General features: G+C 40.4%; 2 protein-coding genes across 3 annotated transcripts; both read right to left on the bottom strand.

The window, feature by feature from the left end:
• Window positions 1-754: 754 nt before the first annotated feature.
• On the bottom strand, window positions 755-13,198 carry LOC133403741 (aminoacyl tRNA synthase complex-interacting multifunctional protein 1-like). 2 transcript variants are annotated; one of them, XM_061678930.1, is made up of 5 exons: window positions 11,957-13,198; window positions 10,744-11,767; window positions 6,544-6,761; window positions 5,941-6,109; window positions 755-4,091 (listed from the first exon to the last, which is right to left on the bottom strand). In XM_061678930.1, exons 2-5 carry the CDS (start codon window positions 11,114-11,116, stop codon window positions 3,907-3,909), a joined length of 945 nt encoding a protein of 314 aa, XP_061534914.1. In that variant the 5' UTR covers window positions 11,117-11,767; window positions 11,957-13,198; the 3' UTR covers window positions 755-3,906. The 2 variants fall into 2 exon arrangements, with proteins under 2 accessions (XP_061534914.1, XP_061534915.1); XM_061678931.1 differs by having other exon boundaries at window positions 5,941-6,070.
• Window positions 13,199-13,284: 86 nt separating this feature from the next.
• Window positions 13,285-19,316, bottom strand: LOC133403742 (aminoacyl tRNA synthase complex-interacting multifunctional protein 1-like). The gene is made up of 4 exons (XM_061678932.1): window positions 18,872-19,316; window positions 16,813-17,030; window positions 16,167-16,335; window positions 13,285-14,658 (listed from the first exon to the last, which is right to left on the bottom strand). The coding sequence occupies exons 1-4, from the start codon at window positions 19,242-19,244 to the stop codon at window positions 14,474-14,476; spliced, it is 945 nt and encodes a 314-aa protein (XP_061534916.1). The 5' UTR covers window positions 19,245-19,316; the 3' UTR covers window positions 13,285-14,473.
• Between the last annotated feature and the right edge of the window lie 450 nt (window positions 19,317-19,766).

Here is a 19,766-nt window from a genome sequence, read left to right as displayed (position 1 = left end):
AAAACTTCAATTACACGATATGTACATAGAGTAACATACTTTTTCTTCCGTCTCTATATGTGCCCTGTGAGTGTGATTGACTGGCGACCAGTCTTGGGTGTAGTTTGCCTTTTTGCTCAGTCAGCTGGGATAGGCTCCAGCTCGCCCGTGACACCTTACCATTTGCTGAGCAAGGCAACATCGTTGTATACTATGGTCTTCAAATAAACCAGGGACTTTGATGTATTTGGTCTGGTAATGGAATCGTATTGCCAACTTTTGGCAGCAAATTGCATCTCAATTATCTTCAATAACAGCACATATTATTCCGATAACCCCCTAAACGCTTATTCTACAAGTTTGGAAGTAGTTATCCACAACTAATGGGCCTCAATGTCCAAAACGAGTATTATTGGAGAGCCTGACTGCAGAAAACTTTATATGAAGCGCAGTGAGGTGCAAATGACCACACACACTTAATATCTGTCATTGGTATTTGACATTTCTTGATATTATTTATGTGGAAATATCTACAGCCCGAATCCATAATGCAAAACAACAAAATATTTCATTTTGCAATATGGCAGCAGATCAAATGTTAGCCAGACTTGAAAGATGATAAAATTGATGTGCCTTTATACATTTGTCAAATAAAGAGTAAAATAATAATTGTGTGTATATGTGTGTATATATATATACACACACACAATTACTGATGTACTTTCTAAAATATGTTATGAATTTGTGAAACGCAAAAACAAAAGTCTTCCCAAAACTCTTTTCCATTCACTTTATTCATGACAGAATACACAGGCCAATATACTGCACACGGAAGTGATTCTATAAAAAAAAATTAAAAAGCAAATAAGTAAAAAAGCAAGCGACTATCTGGAATGCATGAGTAGTAACTTTGTATGACCAAAGTTTTGATCGTCAAGAAATCCTTTAGGATGAAGCTGAAGCTTTTCGTCACATCCACAAGGAATTAATCTCAAAGAATTAACATTGGATGCTTACAATTGAAAAAAAAAGTACATTTTATGAAATTTATTCTCTTAAGAATTTTTTTTTTTTTAATGACCACTCATATCCCCATGTGTCCTCCTGACCTGTGGACATTATGTATTTTTGTAAAGGGTTTTGGAAACAAGCGATATAATTGTTTCAATCTTTGCAATCTAACAACATGGTAATACATATTTTTGATTCAATCCATATACTCTACACATCCTTCAAATCATAAAGCAAAAATGTTGCCAGTGGATAAGATACAAAAGCGGCATTTATGACAATACATGACACACACTGTAAATTGTACTGTATTTCCCCCTCAAATAGAGGCCATTTAGTCAGGCTTTTTTACAGTGTAGGGCTTGATACATTACAGTCCGTTGATCGGTCCACAGAGAATTATTACTTGTGTCACGAGTGTAGTTTCTATTTGTGCGTCCTTTGATAATGTAGATGATGAGGATGATAATGAAACTTGCTCTTCGCTCACGGCCCAAAGATGGCACAAATGTGCCATTTGTTAACGTACCGTTACCTAATGCCATCTTATTTTTCAGACAAGGGGCAACAAGGAACCATGAACTTACTGGAAGTAAGTCGTCTATATTTGCACTGTTTTTTAAGGGTGAACACGCCTCTCCGTTGATTGGCTAAAGGTTATTGCGTACAGTTACCCAATGGCACCCTGTGTTTTCTTTTCGATGAGAGTACAAGGAGGGGTTTATTTATTGGAAGGTCCAAGTAAGGCATTTACTGTATATTAAGACCATACCATAAAGATTTGTATTTTGTTTACCGTAGTGAAGGTTAATCTGTACTGCTTGGTTGTAGTTAAGGTAATTAGTTACCTCATGGCATTTCCTGTTGTGTTTAAAACAAGGAAGAACAAGGAGGCATCTCCTTACTAGAAGTAAGGCAATTAGATTTTTTCAAAGGTGAACCTAGACACTCTTCTTTCTGTCGACTGGATAAAGGTAATTACAACCCCAATTTCAGTGAAGTTGGGACGTTGTGTTAAACATAAAAACAGAATACAAGGATTTGCAAATCATGTTCAACATATATTTAATTGAATACACTACAAAGACAAGATATTTGATGTCCAAACTGATCAACTTTATTGTTTTTAGCAAATAATCATTCACTTACAATTTTATGGCTGCAACACGTTCCAAAAAAGCTGGGACAGGTGGCAAAAAAGACTGAGAAAGTTGAGGAATGCTCATCAAACACCTGTTCGGAACATCCCACAGGTGAACAGGCTAATTGGGAACAGGTGGGTGCCATGATTGGGTATGAAAGGAGCTTCCTTGAATTGCTCAGTCATTCACAAGCAAAGATGGGGCGAGGTTCACCTCTTTGTGAACAAGTGCGTGAGAAAATAATCCAACAGTTTAAGGACAATGTTCCTCAATGTACAATTGCAAGGAATTTAGGGATTTCATCATCTCCGGTCCATATTATCATCAAAAGGTTCAGAGAATCTGGAGAAATCATTGCATGAAAGCAACAAGGCCAAAAACCAACATTGAATGCCCGTGACCTTCGATTCCTCAGGCGGCACTGCATCAAAAACCGACATCAATGTGTAAAAGATATCACCACATGGGCTCAGGAACACTTCAGAAAACCAATGTCAGTAAATAAGGTTCGGCGCTACATCCGTAAGTGCAACTATGCAAAGCAAAAGCCATTTATCAACAGCACGCAGAAACAGTGCCGGCTTCTATGGGAAAGTGTTCTGTGGTCGGACGATTCCACATTTCAAATTGTTTTGGGAAATTGTGGACATTGTGTCCTCCGGGCCAAAAGAAGCATCCGTACTGTTATGGGCGCAAAGTTCAAAAGCTAGCATCTGTGATGGTATGGGGCTGTGTTCGTGCCAATGGCATGGGTAACTTACACATCTGTGAAGGCACCATTAATGCGGAAAAGTACATACAGGCTTTGGAGAAACATATGCTGCCATCCAAGCAACGTCTTTTTCATGGACGCCCCTGCTTATTTCAGCAAGACAATGCCAAACCACATTCTGCACGTGTTACAACAGCGTGGCTTCGTAGTAAAAGAGTGCAGGTACCAGACTGGCCTGCCTGCGGTCCAGACGCGTTTCCCATTGAAAATGTGTGGCGCACTATGAAGCGTAAAATACGACAACGGTTGAACAGCTGAACCTGTACATCAAGCAAGAATGGGAAAGAATTCCACCTACAAAGTTTCAGGCATTAGTGTCCTCAGTTCCCAAACATATATTGAATGTTGTTAAAAGGTGCTGTAACACAGTGGTAAACATGACACTGTCCCAGGTTTTTGGGAAGGTGTTGCAGCCATAAAATTCTAAGATTATTTGCTAAAAACAATAAAGTTTATCAGTCAGAACATTAAATATCTTGTCTTTGTAGTGTATTCAATTAAATATAGGTTGAACATGATTTGCAAATCATTGTATTCTGTTTTTATTGTTTAACACGGCACCCCAACTTCATTGGAATTAGGGTTGTAGTTACCTAATGGCACGCAGTTATTTTTTAGAGGAGGGACAAGGAGGTGGTATTTCATTGGAAGGTTTTTCTTTTAAGACCAAGCAAATGTTCATTTTGGTTACCGTATTACATATCGAACCACACCCCTTGGCTGTCGTAAAGGTAATTACACTTACCTAATGGCACACCATTATTTTATTATTTATTTTACACAAGGGGAAACAAGGCAGGCATTCATTTTTTAGCAATTAATTGAGGCACAGCGTCTATTAGAAGAGTAAATACAGTAAATTTAATTGAAAAAAAATATGGTGCGTAAACATATAGCTGCTGAGAACAATATGATTTCAAAGTGACGGTACAAAAACAGTCTCCTTCTGGTGGGAATGTTGTCCACGTTTAACATTTGATAAAAAATGTCTCCGGCTGTCATTCACGCCGCTCCTCCGTTAGTCAGGACGACCCCACAGTCGCGCAAGGTGGGTGCTCGACACACGCCCTTTCCCACGACCTCCAGGGGCACGCCCTTGTAGGTGGCCACGCACTGGCCGTCTGTGCGGAGGTCCGAGCAAACGGGCTCGCACACTTTGGCCGAGTCCAGCTCCTTGTCCGGGTCACCTAGTTATAAAAAGCAGGCATCATACACAAATTCATAGTTCTAAATTTGAGGCTGTGGTTTTGGTTTTAGGGGGGTTGGCAGGAATCCCAGCTTGTCAATGATCATAACAAAGCAGCTCCCTTGCTTAGCTCCTCTCACTAGCATAATGAATACGTTTAAGTCTGTCAACCCATCATGTGATGCAACAATTTGTATATATATTTTTAAACGTATACTATTTTGTTTAGTCCACAGCGGGACTCGAACTGTTACCCTCTGGTTAAAAAGCCCTAGTCATGAAAGCGGGGGTGGACAAAGTATGACCTGCACCATTCTTTAATCCGGGCCACCGATTATTTACATTATCAAGAGGCCTGTGACATTTATTGCATTAAACAGCTTTTTATTTTACTGAAGTTAAAATGTATGCATTATTTTTTTATGTATTTATCTAATAAAATAATTGGTTAGTTATTTTATATAAAATAAAAAAATAATTAGTAAAACAAAAACTATTTTACATGTAACGATTGATTAAAAAATTAATTTAATTGATTATAAAACCTAAGGATGTATTTTATTATTAAAATACTTTACGTACATCCACATTCACTTTTGTCCCCTAATCTTCAAAAAAATCAAATGTGGCACTGGAGCAAAAATGTTTTCCCACCTCCTTACGGCTTACAGATGAACTGCTGCCTAACCCCCCAAAACAATCATCCTCACAAATAAACGGGAATCAATTAAGATTGATTATTCACCCAGCCCTACTCGTCTGACAGTACAAAAAATATTGAGCAATATTGACTTCAAGTTAAAATAATAAATTTTCATGACCAGTTATACTGCAGTACATGTATACATCAGAATATTCCTATCCTCACACTATTATTATTATTTTTTCCTTTAATTGGATCAAGGCGACACGGTGGAGAACTGGTTAGCACATCGGCCTCACAGTTCTGAGGACCGGGTTTCAAATCCCGGCCCCACCTGTGTGAAGTTTGCATGTTCTCCACGTGTCTGCGTGGGTTTTCGCCGGGTAATCTGGTTTCCTCGCACATCCCAAAATTATGCATGATGGCTTGACTGAAGACTTTAAATTGCCCGTAGGTGTGAATGTGAGTGTGAATGGTTGTTTGTTGATATGTGCCCTGCGATTGGCTGGCGGCCAGTTAAGAGTGTACGCCTGAAGATAGCTGGGATAGGCTCCAGCATGCCCGCGACCTTTGTGAGGATAAGCAGTACAGAAAATGGATACCCTATTTTCCAGACTATAAGCCGCTACTTTTTCCCCCACGCTCTGAACCCTGCGGCCTATGTAACGATGTGGCTAAACTATTTGGCCAAACTCGAAAATGTTCTTGGGGACTGTGTGAACACACAGAGAGTAGACGTCCGAGGTGTATCCACCGTGCAGATCCGACTGAAAGCTTAAAAAAAAAAAAAAAAAAAAAAAAAAAAAAAAAAAAAAAAGAAATCGCCAGCGAAGAGACGAAAAGGTTTGTCCATCAGGGTCCAGTGTGCAGCCACTGATGTCCAGTGTGCAGCCACTGGACATCAGTGTGAATCATGCATTTAAAGCGGCACTCCGAGGTGAGTAGGAGGCACGGTTTGGAAACAAGGTATGTAAATAAAGATTTGCAAAATCTTTCGATGTAACTATCTAATTTCACAATGTATATATCCGCGGCGTATAGCCCGGTGCGGCTAATATATGTTAAAAAAAATAATAATTCTCGACACAAAGTTCATTTGCCTCTTACATCACAAGGGCTGCAATGTGCTTATTGCCCACACGTACATCGCGTTGACGACGCTCAAACGATATATCGTATAGCTCTAGTCAGACGTGTGTAATAGTACCTGTAAATCCATGGATCGTGACTCTATCGCCAGGTACCGCTCCATTGGGTGGCGCGAGGATCTCCATGCTGCCCGGCGACCTTACGCATACGACCACTGCCTGGGACGCCACGCCTCGGATCTGCACGGGCTTGAGATTACACAGCAGAACGGCCATGCAGTTCTGTAACTACACGACACATCAGGTACGCTAGCATTAGCTTTATGAGACGAGAACAGGAAATCAAGTGGTGCCTTGACTTACTGTATGAGTTTAATCTGTTCCATGACCACAGTCGTAAAACGAAACACTCTAATCGCAAATCATTTTATATGATATTATGATTTGAAGATGTCTTTTTCACAAAAGCCTGTGGGAAAACGTACAGAAACTACTAAATCCCAGCAAGAAGGACTCAGCCTGCAGGAAAAAGAGAGCTCTTTTGGTTCTCCTCTTCGCCGCACCTGTACCGAGAACTTGTTTTTATACAGTACAATACTGTAGAGTGCTATTTTTCTCATGAAAAAAAAAACATTTGAGTCCGTAAAGTTGATTTGAGAGACGAGGTAGGTCAAAGAACCACTTCAATTCTTAAGTCAAGGTACAGCTGTAATTCCCGGTACCTGGTTGACGGGCACAGACTCGCTGACCACCGTCCTCGGGTGAGCCTCGCCAACATCCACGTGCTGCAAGTACAAGCCGTCCGTTCCGGGGAGCTCCATGGTCCTGATTATGCAGCCCACCCGCAGGTCCAGATGGGACATGTTCATTTGGTCTTGGCGGCCCACCTTGGTTCTGTCCTCAGTGGAGGCTTCTGCCGTCTTCTGCGCTTTCTTCCTTTCTGGCATCATAGAAAGACCAAAATGATTTTTAATTAGTTGCACGACCATGGTTGTAACTCAGCTCACTCGTATCCATATTATCTTTCCCCACTAGCAACAAAAAAAAAAAAGGGAGTTTTAATACAGAGTAATAATTAGGGCTGCAAATAACGATTATTTTAATGATCGATTAATCTGTCAACATTTCTTTTTTTAATTACCAAAATTTTTATTTCTATCCCATTATTCAAAACCCCAACATTATTTGAAATTAACACTGCAGAAAATGCAGACAAATATTGATTATATTTCAGTTACAGGTTCAGTTCCTCACGTGTCAGAAAAGAATTGGGCAAAAATGCTAATTGTTTTCCAAAGTACAACCCCAATTCCAACGAAGGTGGGACGTTGTGTTAAACAAATAAAAACAGAATAAAATGATTTGCAAATCATGTTCAACCTGTATTTAATTGAATACACTACAAAGACAAGATATTTCATGTTCAAACTGAAAAACTTTATTGTTTTTAACAAATAATCATTAAGTTAGAATTTTATGGCTGCAACATGTTCCAAAAAAGCTGGGACAGAGGCATGTTTACCACTGTGTTGCATCACCTTTTCTTTTAACAACAGTCAATAAACGTTTGGGAACCTTTACTCCCTATCAATCTACCATAGTACAACCCCAAATACCAATGAAGTTGGGACGTTGTGTTAAACATAAATAAAAACAGAATACAATGATTTGCAAATCATGTTCAACCTATATTTAATTGAATACAGTACGAAGACAAGATATTTAATGTTCAAACTGATAAACTTTATTGGTTGAGGCAAATAATCATTAACTTGGAATTTTATGGCTGCAACACATTCCAAAAAAGCTGGGATAGGGTCATGTTTACCGCTGTGTTGCATCACCTTTTCTTTTAACAACATTCAATAAAAGTTTTGGAACCTTTACTCCATATCAATCTACCATAGTACAACCCCAAATACCAATGAAGTTGGGACGTTGTGTTAAACATAAATAAAAACAGAATACAATGATTTGCAAATCATGTTCAACCTATATTTAATTGAATACACTACAAAGACAAGATATTTAATGTCCAAACTGATCAACTTCATTGTTTTTAGCAAATAATCATTTACTTACAATTGTATGGCTGCAACACGTTCCAAAAAAGCTGGGACAGGTGGCAAAAAAGACTGAGAAAGTTGAGGAATGCTCATCAAACACCTGTTTGGAACATCCCACTGGTGAACAGGCTAATTGGGAACAGGTGGGTGCCATGATTGGGTATAAAAGGAGATTGCGCAGTCATTCACAAGTACAGATGGGGCGAAGTTCACCTCTTTGTGAACAGGTACGTGAGAAAATAGTCGAACAGTTTAAGGAAAATGTTCCTCAGCGTACAATTGCAAGGAATTTAGGGATTTCATCATCTACGGTCCATCAAAAGGTTCAGAGAATCTGGAGAAATCACTGCATGTAAGCGGCAAGGCCGAATACCAACATTGAATGCCTATGGCCTTCGATCCCTGAGGCGGCACTGCATCAAAAACCGACATCAATGTGTAAAGGATATCACCACATGGGCTCAGGAACACTTCGGAAAACCAATGTCAGTAAATACAGTTTGGCGCTTCATCTGTGCAAAGCAAAGGCCATTTATCAACAACACCCAGAAACGCCGCCGGCTTCTCTGGGCCCGAGCTCATCTAAGATGGACTGATGCAAAGTGGAAAAGTGTTCTGTGGGCCGACGAGTCCACATTTCAAATTGTTTTTGGAAATTGTGGACGTCGTGTCCTCTGGGCCAAAGAGGAAAAGAACCAGCCGCACTGTTATGGACGCAAAGTTCAAACGCCAGCATCTGTGATGGTATGGGGCTGTGTTAGTGCCAATGGCATGGGTAACTTACACTTCTGTGAAGGCATCATTAATGCTGAAAGGTACATACAGGTTTTGGAGAAACATATGCTGCCATCCAAGCAGCGTCTTTTTCATGGACGCTTATTTCAGCAAGACAATGCCAAACCACATTCTACACGTGTTACAACAGCGTGGCTTTGTAGTAGGAGAGTGCGGGTACTAGACTGGCCTGCCTGCAGTCCAGACCTGTCTCCCACTGAAAATGTGTAGCGTATAATACGACCTCGGACTGTTGAACAGCTGAAGCTGTACATCAAGCAAGAATGGGAAAGAATTCCACCTATAAAGCTTCAACAAATAGTGTCCTCAGTTCCCAAACGTTTATTGAATGTTGTTAAAAGAAAAGGTGATGCAACACAGTGGTAAACATGACCCTATCCCAGCTTTTTTGGAATGTGTTGCAGCCATCAAATTCCAAGTTAATGATTTGCCTCAACCAATAAAGTTTATCAGTTTGAACATTAAATATCTTGTCTTTGTAGTGTATTCAATTAAATATAGGTTGAACATGATTTGCAAATCATTGTATTCTGTTTTTATTTATGTTTAACACAACGTCCCAACTTCCTTGGAATTGTAAAAGATGTTTCCAAATGACTTATTTTGATGAAACAAAGTTAATCAGTCTGCTCTATTGTTATAATACATATGAATAATTACTGATTTGTTATTAAAATAACTATAATTCTTCATATCTACTGTTGAGAGGCTAAACTTCCGAGGATTTGGACAATAAATTAAACACGGTCGGTAAACGGATTAATTTGATAATTGATTAGTTGTCAAATAATTACTGCACCTCTACTAATTTATAATATTTACTGTTGATAGGCTGAAAGTCCAAGGATTAGGACAATTTTAAGTTAAACATGGTCTTTAAATGATTAATGGATTAATTTGATAATCAATTAGTTGTCAATTAATCATAGCACTGCTATTAAACACAAATAGGATGTACAGAATCAAACAGTTTGTACATTATTTAATACTGCAATCCAATGCATTGTGCTGCACCTTCTGGTGTGCCCACCTTGGCCACGGGGAGCCAGTAATACAGCAATATTCATTTAAAGGGGCAGAAATGTTCATCATTGTAAATGGAGGTGTTTGCAAATGTCGCATTTTGATGTAAAACAAAAATATATTGTTGACTGACTGTTGAGAGGCTGAAATAGGAGGATTTGGACAATTTTTAGTTAAACAATGTCTCTAAACGATTTAGCGATTATTGAAAATAGTTGTCGAGGAAATTGATGATCAATTAGTTGTTGATTAATTGTGTTTAGTAATAGTTTCATCATCTACGCTTTTGCCAGGGCAAGGGTTTGACCACAGATATAATTAAGTAGATACGAGACCCCTTTTGATCAGTGTGCTTATGCCGACGCTAAGCTAGGAGGGTCAAAGTTGTCAGCGCGTTCTATGTGTACGGACAGCAAGAAAACTTAAAACGGCAAGGATGCTGGTACGTACGTACAATGCCATCAAGGGAACTGGGAATAACCTTACACAGATTTAAAAAAATAAATTATTCAAATGTAATATATTGATAGCAAATCCGTTGACAAAAAAGTAAACCTCAAGAAAAACGGTTGAGAAATAATCAAGTTACAACCTAATTTCGATGTTTTATTGCATTGCTTTTGTTTATTGCATTGGTTTTGGTGAGAACGTCACCTTTCCAACATGGCCACCACCTAGGTACGTCGTTTTTTTTCTTTCTTTTTTTTTTTTAAATAAACAGCGCATTGGCGTATCTAGTCTTCATATCTATGGGTTCGACACAATTTCCCTGGTTCGCTACGCCACCTAAAGACTTTTTTATATAACACATGAGCGACTTGGACGTTGCAATAAACATGTATAATTATTAGGCTATATTGAGCAATTGCTATCTCCAGCCTGACTCGTTAGTAGCCAATTCAAACAAGACAGCGGCGCGCTACTGAACTAAAACTACTAACTACTATGAGAGACTAAAGAATTGAGAGTTTAGACAAAAATGGCGCTTGTTCATCTTTCGTAGGCTAGTAGGCCCCCGCCCACAGGACCGTAACCGACCTTTGGCTTTGCCTTCGGAGGACGACCGCCAGTTGAGGCCCATCTCCCGGAGCTCCCTTCTGACGGTGGCCGCGCTGACGTTGGCCCCGGACGCCCGCCGGAACTCGGCGGCGAGCGCCTGCAGGGACGGGAAGGTCTGCTCCTGGGCCATCCGCTCCAGAACCTGCCGGTGCTCCTCCTTGAGCTTGTGCGGCCGGCCGCAGCGGGGCAGCGGGCATGTCCTGCCCTCTCTCTTCCATTGCACGATGACGTTGTTGACTGTGGAGCGCGGCAGTTTGAGCAGGGTGGCGATCTGACGCAGGGACTTTTTGCACATGTGGCATCCTACCACGGTGCCCCTCTGGAAGTCGCTCAGCTCCCCGCTGCGGCCCATCCCTGGCGACGCGCCGAGACAAACTATGCCTCGGACGGTAGCTTCTTCTTCCTCCCTCCTTTTGGAGGAAAGGTACGCCACTGCCCCCTAGATAGAAGAGTGTTCCATTCGGGACCACCGAACCAGAGGGAAGAGTTCGTTCTCGTCCTTTCGTGGCTCGGAAAAGTAGGCAAACCTTTCACCGTGAACAATTGTGGGTGTTGAAACAACCATACGCCTCGCGGGTGTGATGAAAAGTATGGGTATTGATGGCGTAGCGTACTGCTCGTTGTGAAGTGACAGCAGAAATTTAAAAAAGTGGGTGTTAACCCGGGTTACAAACAACCACATACCCAGCAGGTGGGCAGGTGGGACAAAACGTGTGGGTGATGTCTGGATGCCTCGATATGGACAATGTCCATAAATGCAGGGACAAAAGTGTCCAGCTGATGGAGACAGACCGTGATATTTTTTGGAGCGTCTCGACGTGGCAAAACATTTGGCCTCAGAATCATGTGCTACGGCCTGGGTCCTGCTCGTCGTCCTTTCCCCGAATACTCCTACCTTTAATCTGTCCCACACCGGTTCTGGATCCGACACGGTCCACTTGCGACCCGCTTACCAAGTTAAGTGAAGAGTCAGAATCACTGCTGAGTGGCAGCTGGTGCTCACCTAACGAAAGGGCAACATATTTTAGTTTTAGTATAGAAAGGAACTGTCAGTTTTAAGCTGTTTTCTGCTGCTGTGGATAAAAAGGCACAGATGTGGATGGCAGACAAAATCTATTTTTCTATAGCAGTGCTCCTAAAACCTTTTAGACCAAGTACAACCTAAAATGTAGTACTTAAATAATGGACTCACTGCTGGAAATGATGTAGTTCTCCTCCGCCTGCGGCGCCAACTCCACGTTCAGATCCGTCGGCCATCTCCAGCGCCACGGAGCTCTCGTATTGGAACATGTGACTGATGGGTGTTTCTATTTCACCTGTGAAAACTGCCTTTGCTGTTAAATTAACATGAAGACCAGAGAGCCGTCTATGGGAGAAAAGCAAACCATTATTTATTTTTTTTTAAGATGAGAGAAGAGGGAAAATCTATCAGAGCTATTGCACAAAAATTGGGCCTAGGCCAATACAACAATTTGGAATGTCCTAAAAAAAGAAAAACTACTGGTGTACTGAGGAACAGACATCAAACAGGTCGGCCAAGGGTATCAACAGAAGTTGAAGAAACAAACACCCAAAGACAACAGGCAGTGACATCACTCCCAACCTCCACAGGGAAGGCGTGAAGGTATCATAATCAACTGTTCTAAGAAGACTTAGGGAGAAGAAATATACAGGCCATACCACAAGATGCAAACCAGTCATCAGCAAAAAGAATCGGAAGGGCAGATTGGATTTTGCAAAGAAGTTCAGAGATGAGCCACAAATGTTTTGGAACAAAATTTGATTGACAGAAGAAACCAAGATTAACCTCTACCAAAGTGATGAAAAGGCCAAAGGATGGAGAAAGAAAGGATCTGCTTATGATCCCAAAACACAAGCTCATCTGTGAAGCATGGTGGCGGTAATGTCATGGCTTGGGCTTGCATGTCTGCTTCTGGAACAGGCTCACTAGTCTTTAATGATGATGTAACTCATGATGGTAGCAGCAGAATGAATTCTGAAACCTGCAAAACCATTTTGTCTGGCAATTTACAGAAAAATGCATCCAAGCTAATCGGGAGAAGCTTCATCATGCAACATGACAATAAGCCAAAACACCCTGCCAACACAACAAAGGACTTCATCAGCGGGAAAAAGTGGAAGGTCTTAGAATGGCCAAAAATCACCACACCTTAACCCAATAGAGTATGCATTTTCCTTCTTGAAGAGGAGACCGAAGGGAGAAAGCCCCAGAAACAAACAATAACTGAAGGAGGCTGCAGTAAAGGTCTGGAAAAAACATTTCAAATGAAGAATGCAACAATCTGGTGAAGTCAATGGGGCGCAGGCTTGATGCAGTTATTGCAAGTAAGGGTTATGCCACCAAATATTAAATGTTATTCATCCATTCTCAACACCAATATACAATATATACGTCCATTTGAAAGGGTTCCACACCTGCAATTTTCGTCGAATCCGCAGGGAATGTTGGTGTGTAGTGTAAGACATTCATCTAAAATAATTAACATTGGATGCTGATAATTAAAAAAAAATGTTTTTATTTTTTTGTCCAAAAAAAAAAAAAAAAAGATTTTTTGACCACTCATGTCTCCATGTGTCTTCCTGAGCTGTGGGCGTTGTGCATTTGGAAACAAGCGATAAAATGTTCTCTATCTTTGCAATCTAACAGCATGGTAATACATATTTTCATTAAATCCATATACTGTACACATCCTTCAAATCATAAAGCAGAAATGTTGCCAGCGGATAGATACTAAAGCGTCATTTATTTTTTTATAAATTGTTAGCTTAAAGGTAACAATGGAAAGCGTATGTTCTCCTCAAATAGAGGCCATTTAGTCAGGCTTGTTTTCAGGTTGGGGCTTGATACTCTGTAGTCTGTCGACAGAGAATTGTTACTTCTGTGTCACAATGGGTGTAGTTTCTATTTGTGCGTCCTTTGATAATGTAGTGCTATTTGTGCTTGCCTCACTGCCCTAAGACGACGCAAATGTGCATTTTGTTGACGTACAGTTACCGAATGGGATCTTGTTATTTTTATGACAAGGGACAACAAGGAGCCATCAACTTATTGGAAGTACATTTGCACAATGTTTGTTTTTTCTGCCGTAGTAAAGGTAATTAGTTACCTAATGACATTTCCTGTTGTGTTTAAGATGAGGAAAAACAAGGAGGCATCTACTTCCTGGAAGGTGTTTATATTTGCACAAGTGTTTTTTTTTTTAAGGGTGGATCTAGACACTCTTCTTTCTGTCGACTGGATAAAGGTAATTAGTTAACTAACGGAACCCAAGTTATTTTTTTAGATGAGGAGGAATGAGGAGGTGTTCATTCATTGGAAATAATGTTTTTATTATTTTAGATTTCTTTTCATATTAAGACCATGCCAATGTTCATTTTGGTCACCGTATTGTTTGTCAAACCGCACCCCTTGGCTGTCGTAAAAGTAATTACAGTTACCTAATGGCACACCGTTATTTTATGTATTCATTTTTACACGAGGGGGAACAAGAAGGCATTCATTTTTTTGCAATTAATTGACGCATAGCGTCTATTCGAATGGAGTAAATACGGTAAATTCAATTGAAAAAAATATGATGCGTAAACATATAGCTGCTGAGAATAATATGATTTTAAAGTGACGATACAAAGAGTCTCCTGGTGGGAACATTTGCATTTATATTAAAAAAAAAAAGTCTCCGGCTGTCCTTCACGCGGCTCCTCCATTAGTCAGGACGACCTCACAGTCTTGCAAGGTGGGTGCTTGACACACGCCCTTGCCCACGACCTCCATAGGCACGCCCTTGTAGGTGGCCACGCACTGGCTGTCTGTGCGTAGGTCCAAGCAAACGGGCTCGCACACCTTGGCCGAGTCCAGCTCCTTGTCAGGGTCACCTAGTTATAACAAGCAAGCATCATACACAAATTCATAGTTCTAAATTTGAGGCTGTGGTTTTGCTTTTGGGGGGTCGTGGGGTGGGAGGAATCCCAGCTCCTCAATGACAACAACAAAGCAGCTCCCTTGCTTAGCTCCTCTCAGTAGCATAATGAATACATGTTTAAATCTGCCAACCCTTCATATGATGCAACAATTTGTATATATATTTTAAAATGTATTATACCCTTTCACTATTTTATTTAGTCCTCAGCGGGACTCGAGCAGTTACCCCTCTGGTTAAAAAGCCCTCATCCTGAAAGCAGGGGTGGGCCATGTATGACCCGCAGACCACACACGACCTGCTCCATTCTTTAAATCGGCCCACCTTTTATTTAAACTATCAAGAGTCCTGTGATATTTCCTGCATTAAACACATTTTAAGTTTAGCAAAAATATCCATCCATCCATTTTCTGAGCCGCTTCTCCTCACTAGGGTCGCGGGCGTGCTGGAGCCTATCCCAGCTATCATCGGGTAGGAGGCGGGGTACACCCTGAACTGGTTGCCAGCCAATCGCAGGGCACATACAAACATACAACCATTCACACTCACATTCACACCTACGGGCAATTTAGAGTTGTCAATTAACCTACCATGCATGCTTTTGGGATGTGGGAGGAAACCAGAGTGCCCGGAGAAAACCCACGCAGGCACGGGGAGAACATGCAAACTCCACACAGGCGGGGCCGGGGATTGAACCCGGGTCCTCAGAACTGTGAGGCAGGCGCCCTAACCAGTCGTCTACCGTGCTGCCCAGCTAAATATTATTATTTTTTTTAAATTTATTTCAATATTAAAATAATTGGTTAGTCATTGTAAAAAAAAATTAGTAAAATCCAATTTTACACATTTAATGATTATTTGATTAAATAATTTGATTATAAAACCTGATGATATTTCATCATTAATAAAATATAATTTATTTTTTATTTTATTTTATTTATTTTTAAATTGGATTAATCTGTTATTTTATCGCTGTCGGGCAGAATCCTTTCATCTTGAGGAAAAAAAACAAAAACGATGTTTGTTGAGCCATTAACATTGCATCGTCAAAGCAATTGTCAACACTTGATTCGTGAATAATTTGTAAAACTCACACACGTGGAGACTGATCAGTAGTATCGATTTGTGAAAAAATACAAAACTGACCAAATTTTGTGATAGGTTTCTGCCAGACACCAGCGATATATTTTAACATAATATGCATTAGTATTTCTATATTTGAGTGGATTAGTTAAGGCGACACACGTTCGTGTACAAGTGAAGTTTGTCCCTTCAAAACAGGTACACCTGTTCAAAATCGGTACACCATGCAACACTATCGGGTATCCTTGACATTGACAACGTTGAGTTCATTTGCCTCTTACTTAGCAAGAGCTGCGATGTGCCTATTGCCCACACATACATCGTGATGACGAAGCTCAAACGATATATTGTGCAGCTCTAGTCAGACGTGTGTAACAGTACCTGTAAATCCATGGATTGTGACTCTATCGCCAGGTACCGCTCCATTCGGAGGCACGAGGATCTCCACGCTGCCCGGCGACCTTACGCATACGACCACTGCCTGAGACGCCACGCCTCGGACCTGCGCGGGCACCAGATTACAAAGCACAACGGCCATGCAGTTTTGTAACTGCACGACACAGCACGTACGCTAGCATTAGCTTTATTAGCAGACCAGAACAGGAAATCAAGTAGTGCCTTGACTTACTGTATGAGTTTAATCTGTTCCATGACCACAGTCGTAACTCAAAACACTCTCATCTCAAATCATCTTATATGATCTTATCATATGATTTGAAGAGGTCTTTTTCACAAAAACCTGTGGGAAAACGCACAGAAACGACTAAATCCCCATCAAGAAGGACTCGGCCAGCAGGAAAAAGAGAGCTCTTTCGGTTCACCTGCGTTCGCCTCTTCGCCGAGAACTTTCCTGAAAGAACATCTCTAGTTATTATTACTGGTTTTATACAGTACAATACTGTAGAATGCTATTTTTCTCATTAAAAAAAAACATTTGCGTCGCGAAAGTTGATTTGAGAGACGAACTAGGTCAAAGAACCACTTCAATTCTTAAGTCAAGGTACAGCTGTAATTCTCAGTGCTGTACCTGGTTGACGGGGAAAGCCTCGCTGACCACCGTCCTTGGGTGAACCTCGCCAACATCCACGTGCTGCATGTACAAGCCGTCCGTTCCGGGGAGCTCCGTGGTCCTGAGGATGCGACCCACCCGCAAATCCAGATGGGACACGTGAATTTGGTCTTGGCCGCCCACCTTGGTTCTGTCCTCATTGGAGGTTTTTGCCATCTTCTGCGCTTTCTTCCTTTCTGGCATCATAGAAAGACCAAAATGATTTACACAAACGATAAAATTTCTATTGCAGTAGTGCCTTGAGATTCGGGTTTAATTAGTTCCACGACCATGGTTGTAACTCAACATACTCGTGTCCATATTATCTTTCCCCACCAGAAAACAAATTAAAATAACAAAATGTTTTTAATAAGGAAGAATAGCACTAAAATAATATCTAGGGCTGGAACTAACGATTATTTTAATAATCGACTAATCTGTCGATTATTTTTCGGATTACAAAACATTTCATTTCTAACCCATGACGCAAAACCAGGACATTATTTCAAATTGAGAGTGCAGAAAATTAGGCTTTACATTTTCGGGGCCGATCAGAGTTTAAAAAAAAAAAAAAAAAACGATGACCGATTATCAAAACATTTTTTTCTAATTTTATTGTCTGTCAGATAGTTACAGTACTACGTACAAAGACACAACAAGGCTAAAAATAAACCAGTTTTTGAATTTAAATATACTGTACACGATGGCGACGCGGAGTAAATGTCTTTTGCGGAGCTGATCAATGACGTCGTTAATCGGATCGGCGAATTATGACAAAGCCGATCAGCATAAAATGCTAATTATCGGCAAATGCCGATCAGATCGGTGTAAAGTCTACAGAAAATGCAAACAAAAATTCACTATGGTTCATTTATTGGTTTGGTTCGTAACATGTCAGAAACAAATTGGGCAAAAATATTGATAATCATTTTCAAAACTAAAAAATGTTTGCAAATGTCTTATTTTGATGAAACAGATAATCAGCCTGCTTTATTACTAAAATAGATATTAATATTTACTATTATTAAAATAACTATAATTATTCATATGTACTGTTGAGAGGCTAAAATTCCAAGGATTTGGACAATTTTATGTTCAACAAGGTCAGTAAATGATTCATTGATTTTCAAAACCCATTAATTAATTTGATAATCGATTAGTTGTCGATAAATCCTTGCACCTCTATCAATTTATATTTACCGTTGAGAGGCTGAAATTCCAAAGATTAGGACAATTTTAAGATAAACAAGGTCTCTAAACAATAAATTGATTAATTTGATAATCAATTAGTTGCCAATTAATCATAGCACCTATTAATAAAGAATTAAACAGTTTTTACATCATTATTTAATACTCCAATTCAATTAATTGTCTGTGCTCCTTCTGTTGTGCTCACCTTGGACACAGGGAGGCAGTTGTCGATTAATCAATCAATTGTGAGTTTTTTTAATTTCAACATCCACAAGAAAACTAAAAGACCAAGGATGCTGGTATGTATACGGTTGCGTACAATGCCGTACAATTACGTCAAGGGAAGTGGGAGTAACCTTACACAGGTTTAAAAAATATATATATAATATATATATATATATATATATATATATAGTTTTGTTTTCAAATGTTATGCATTGGGAAAAAAACACTGGCGTTAACAAATAAATTAAACCTTATGAAATAAGCCAGTTCCGATTTAATTTCGATGTTTTATTGCCTTGCTTTTGATGGCAACGTTGACCTCCCCAACATGGCCGCCACCAGGTCACGTCGTTCCACAAGTTCCCTGGTTCGCTACGCCACCTAAACACTTCTTGCATCACGCATGAGCGACTTGTAAGCATGTATAATTATTCGGCTATAGTGAGGTAATGCTAAATCCAGCCTAGCTCGGTAGTAGCCAATTCAAACAAGACAGCGGCGCGGAACTCAACTAAAACTACTAACTACTATAAGAGACTAAAGAATTGAGAGTTTAGACAAAAATGGCGTTGGTCCATCTTTCGTAGGCCAGTAGGCCCCCGCCCACAGGACAGTCATCCACCTTTGGCTTTGCCTTCGGAGGACGACCGCCGGCTGAGGCCCATCTCCCGCAGCTCCCTGCTGACGGTGGCCGCGCTGACGTCGGCCCCGGACGCCCGCCGGAACTCGGCGGCGAGCGCCTGCAGGGACGGGAATGTCTGTTCCTGGGCCATCCGCTCCAGAACCTGCCGGTGCTCCTCCTTGAGCTTGTGCGGCCGGCCGCAGCGGGGCAATGGGCAAGTCCTGCGCTCTCGCTTCCATTGCACGATGACGTTTCTGACGGTGGAGCGCGGCAGTTTGAGCAGGGTGGCGATCTCCCGCAGGGACTTTTCGCACATGTGGCATCCTACCACGGTGCCCCTCTGGAAGTCGCTCAGCTCCCCGCTGCGGCCCATCCCTGCCGACGCGCCGAGACGAACTATGCCTCGGACGGCAGCTTCTTCTTCTTCCTCCCTCCTTCTGGAGGAAAGGTACGCCACTGCCCCCTAGATAGAAGAGTGTTCCATTCGGGACCACCGAACATTTACACCATCAAGAGTTTTTTAATTTTTCATTCATTCCGTAATTTTGGTTCATTTTCTATTCATTTATATGATAACAGGTTTTAGTAAATAGCATTCATATTGTAAATAGATTTTTTTCCCATTTTTATTTATTTTATATAATTAAATTGTTTTTATGAATACAACTAATATTCGTATAACTTTTTAAATTTTTTTGTTTTATTGAGTTATTGGTTAATATATTTCGTAGAAATAATAAAATAAATACATTTGTATATAGATAAAAATATGGTTAATAAATTTATTTATTAACCATATTTGGAATTTATTTACTACAAAACAAAGAGGAAATATTAGTGAATAACTTTCTGATAATATTTAACATTTTAAATATATATTAATTTAACAATATTT

Source organism: Phycodurus eques, chromosome 6, assembly GCF_024500275.1.
Source record: "Phycodurus eques isolate BA_2022a chromosome 6, UOR_Pequ_1.1, whole genome shotgun sequence".
In the NCBI taxonomy this organism is placed as follows: domain Eukaryota; kingdom Metazoa; phylum Chordata; class Actinopteri; order Syngnathiformes; family Syngnathidae; genus Phycodurus; species Phycodurus eques.
Note: the sequence above shows the minus strand (reverse complement) of the source record. Positions and strands in the feature narration are given on the sequence as shown.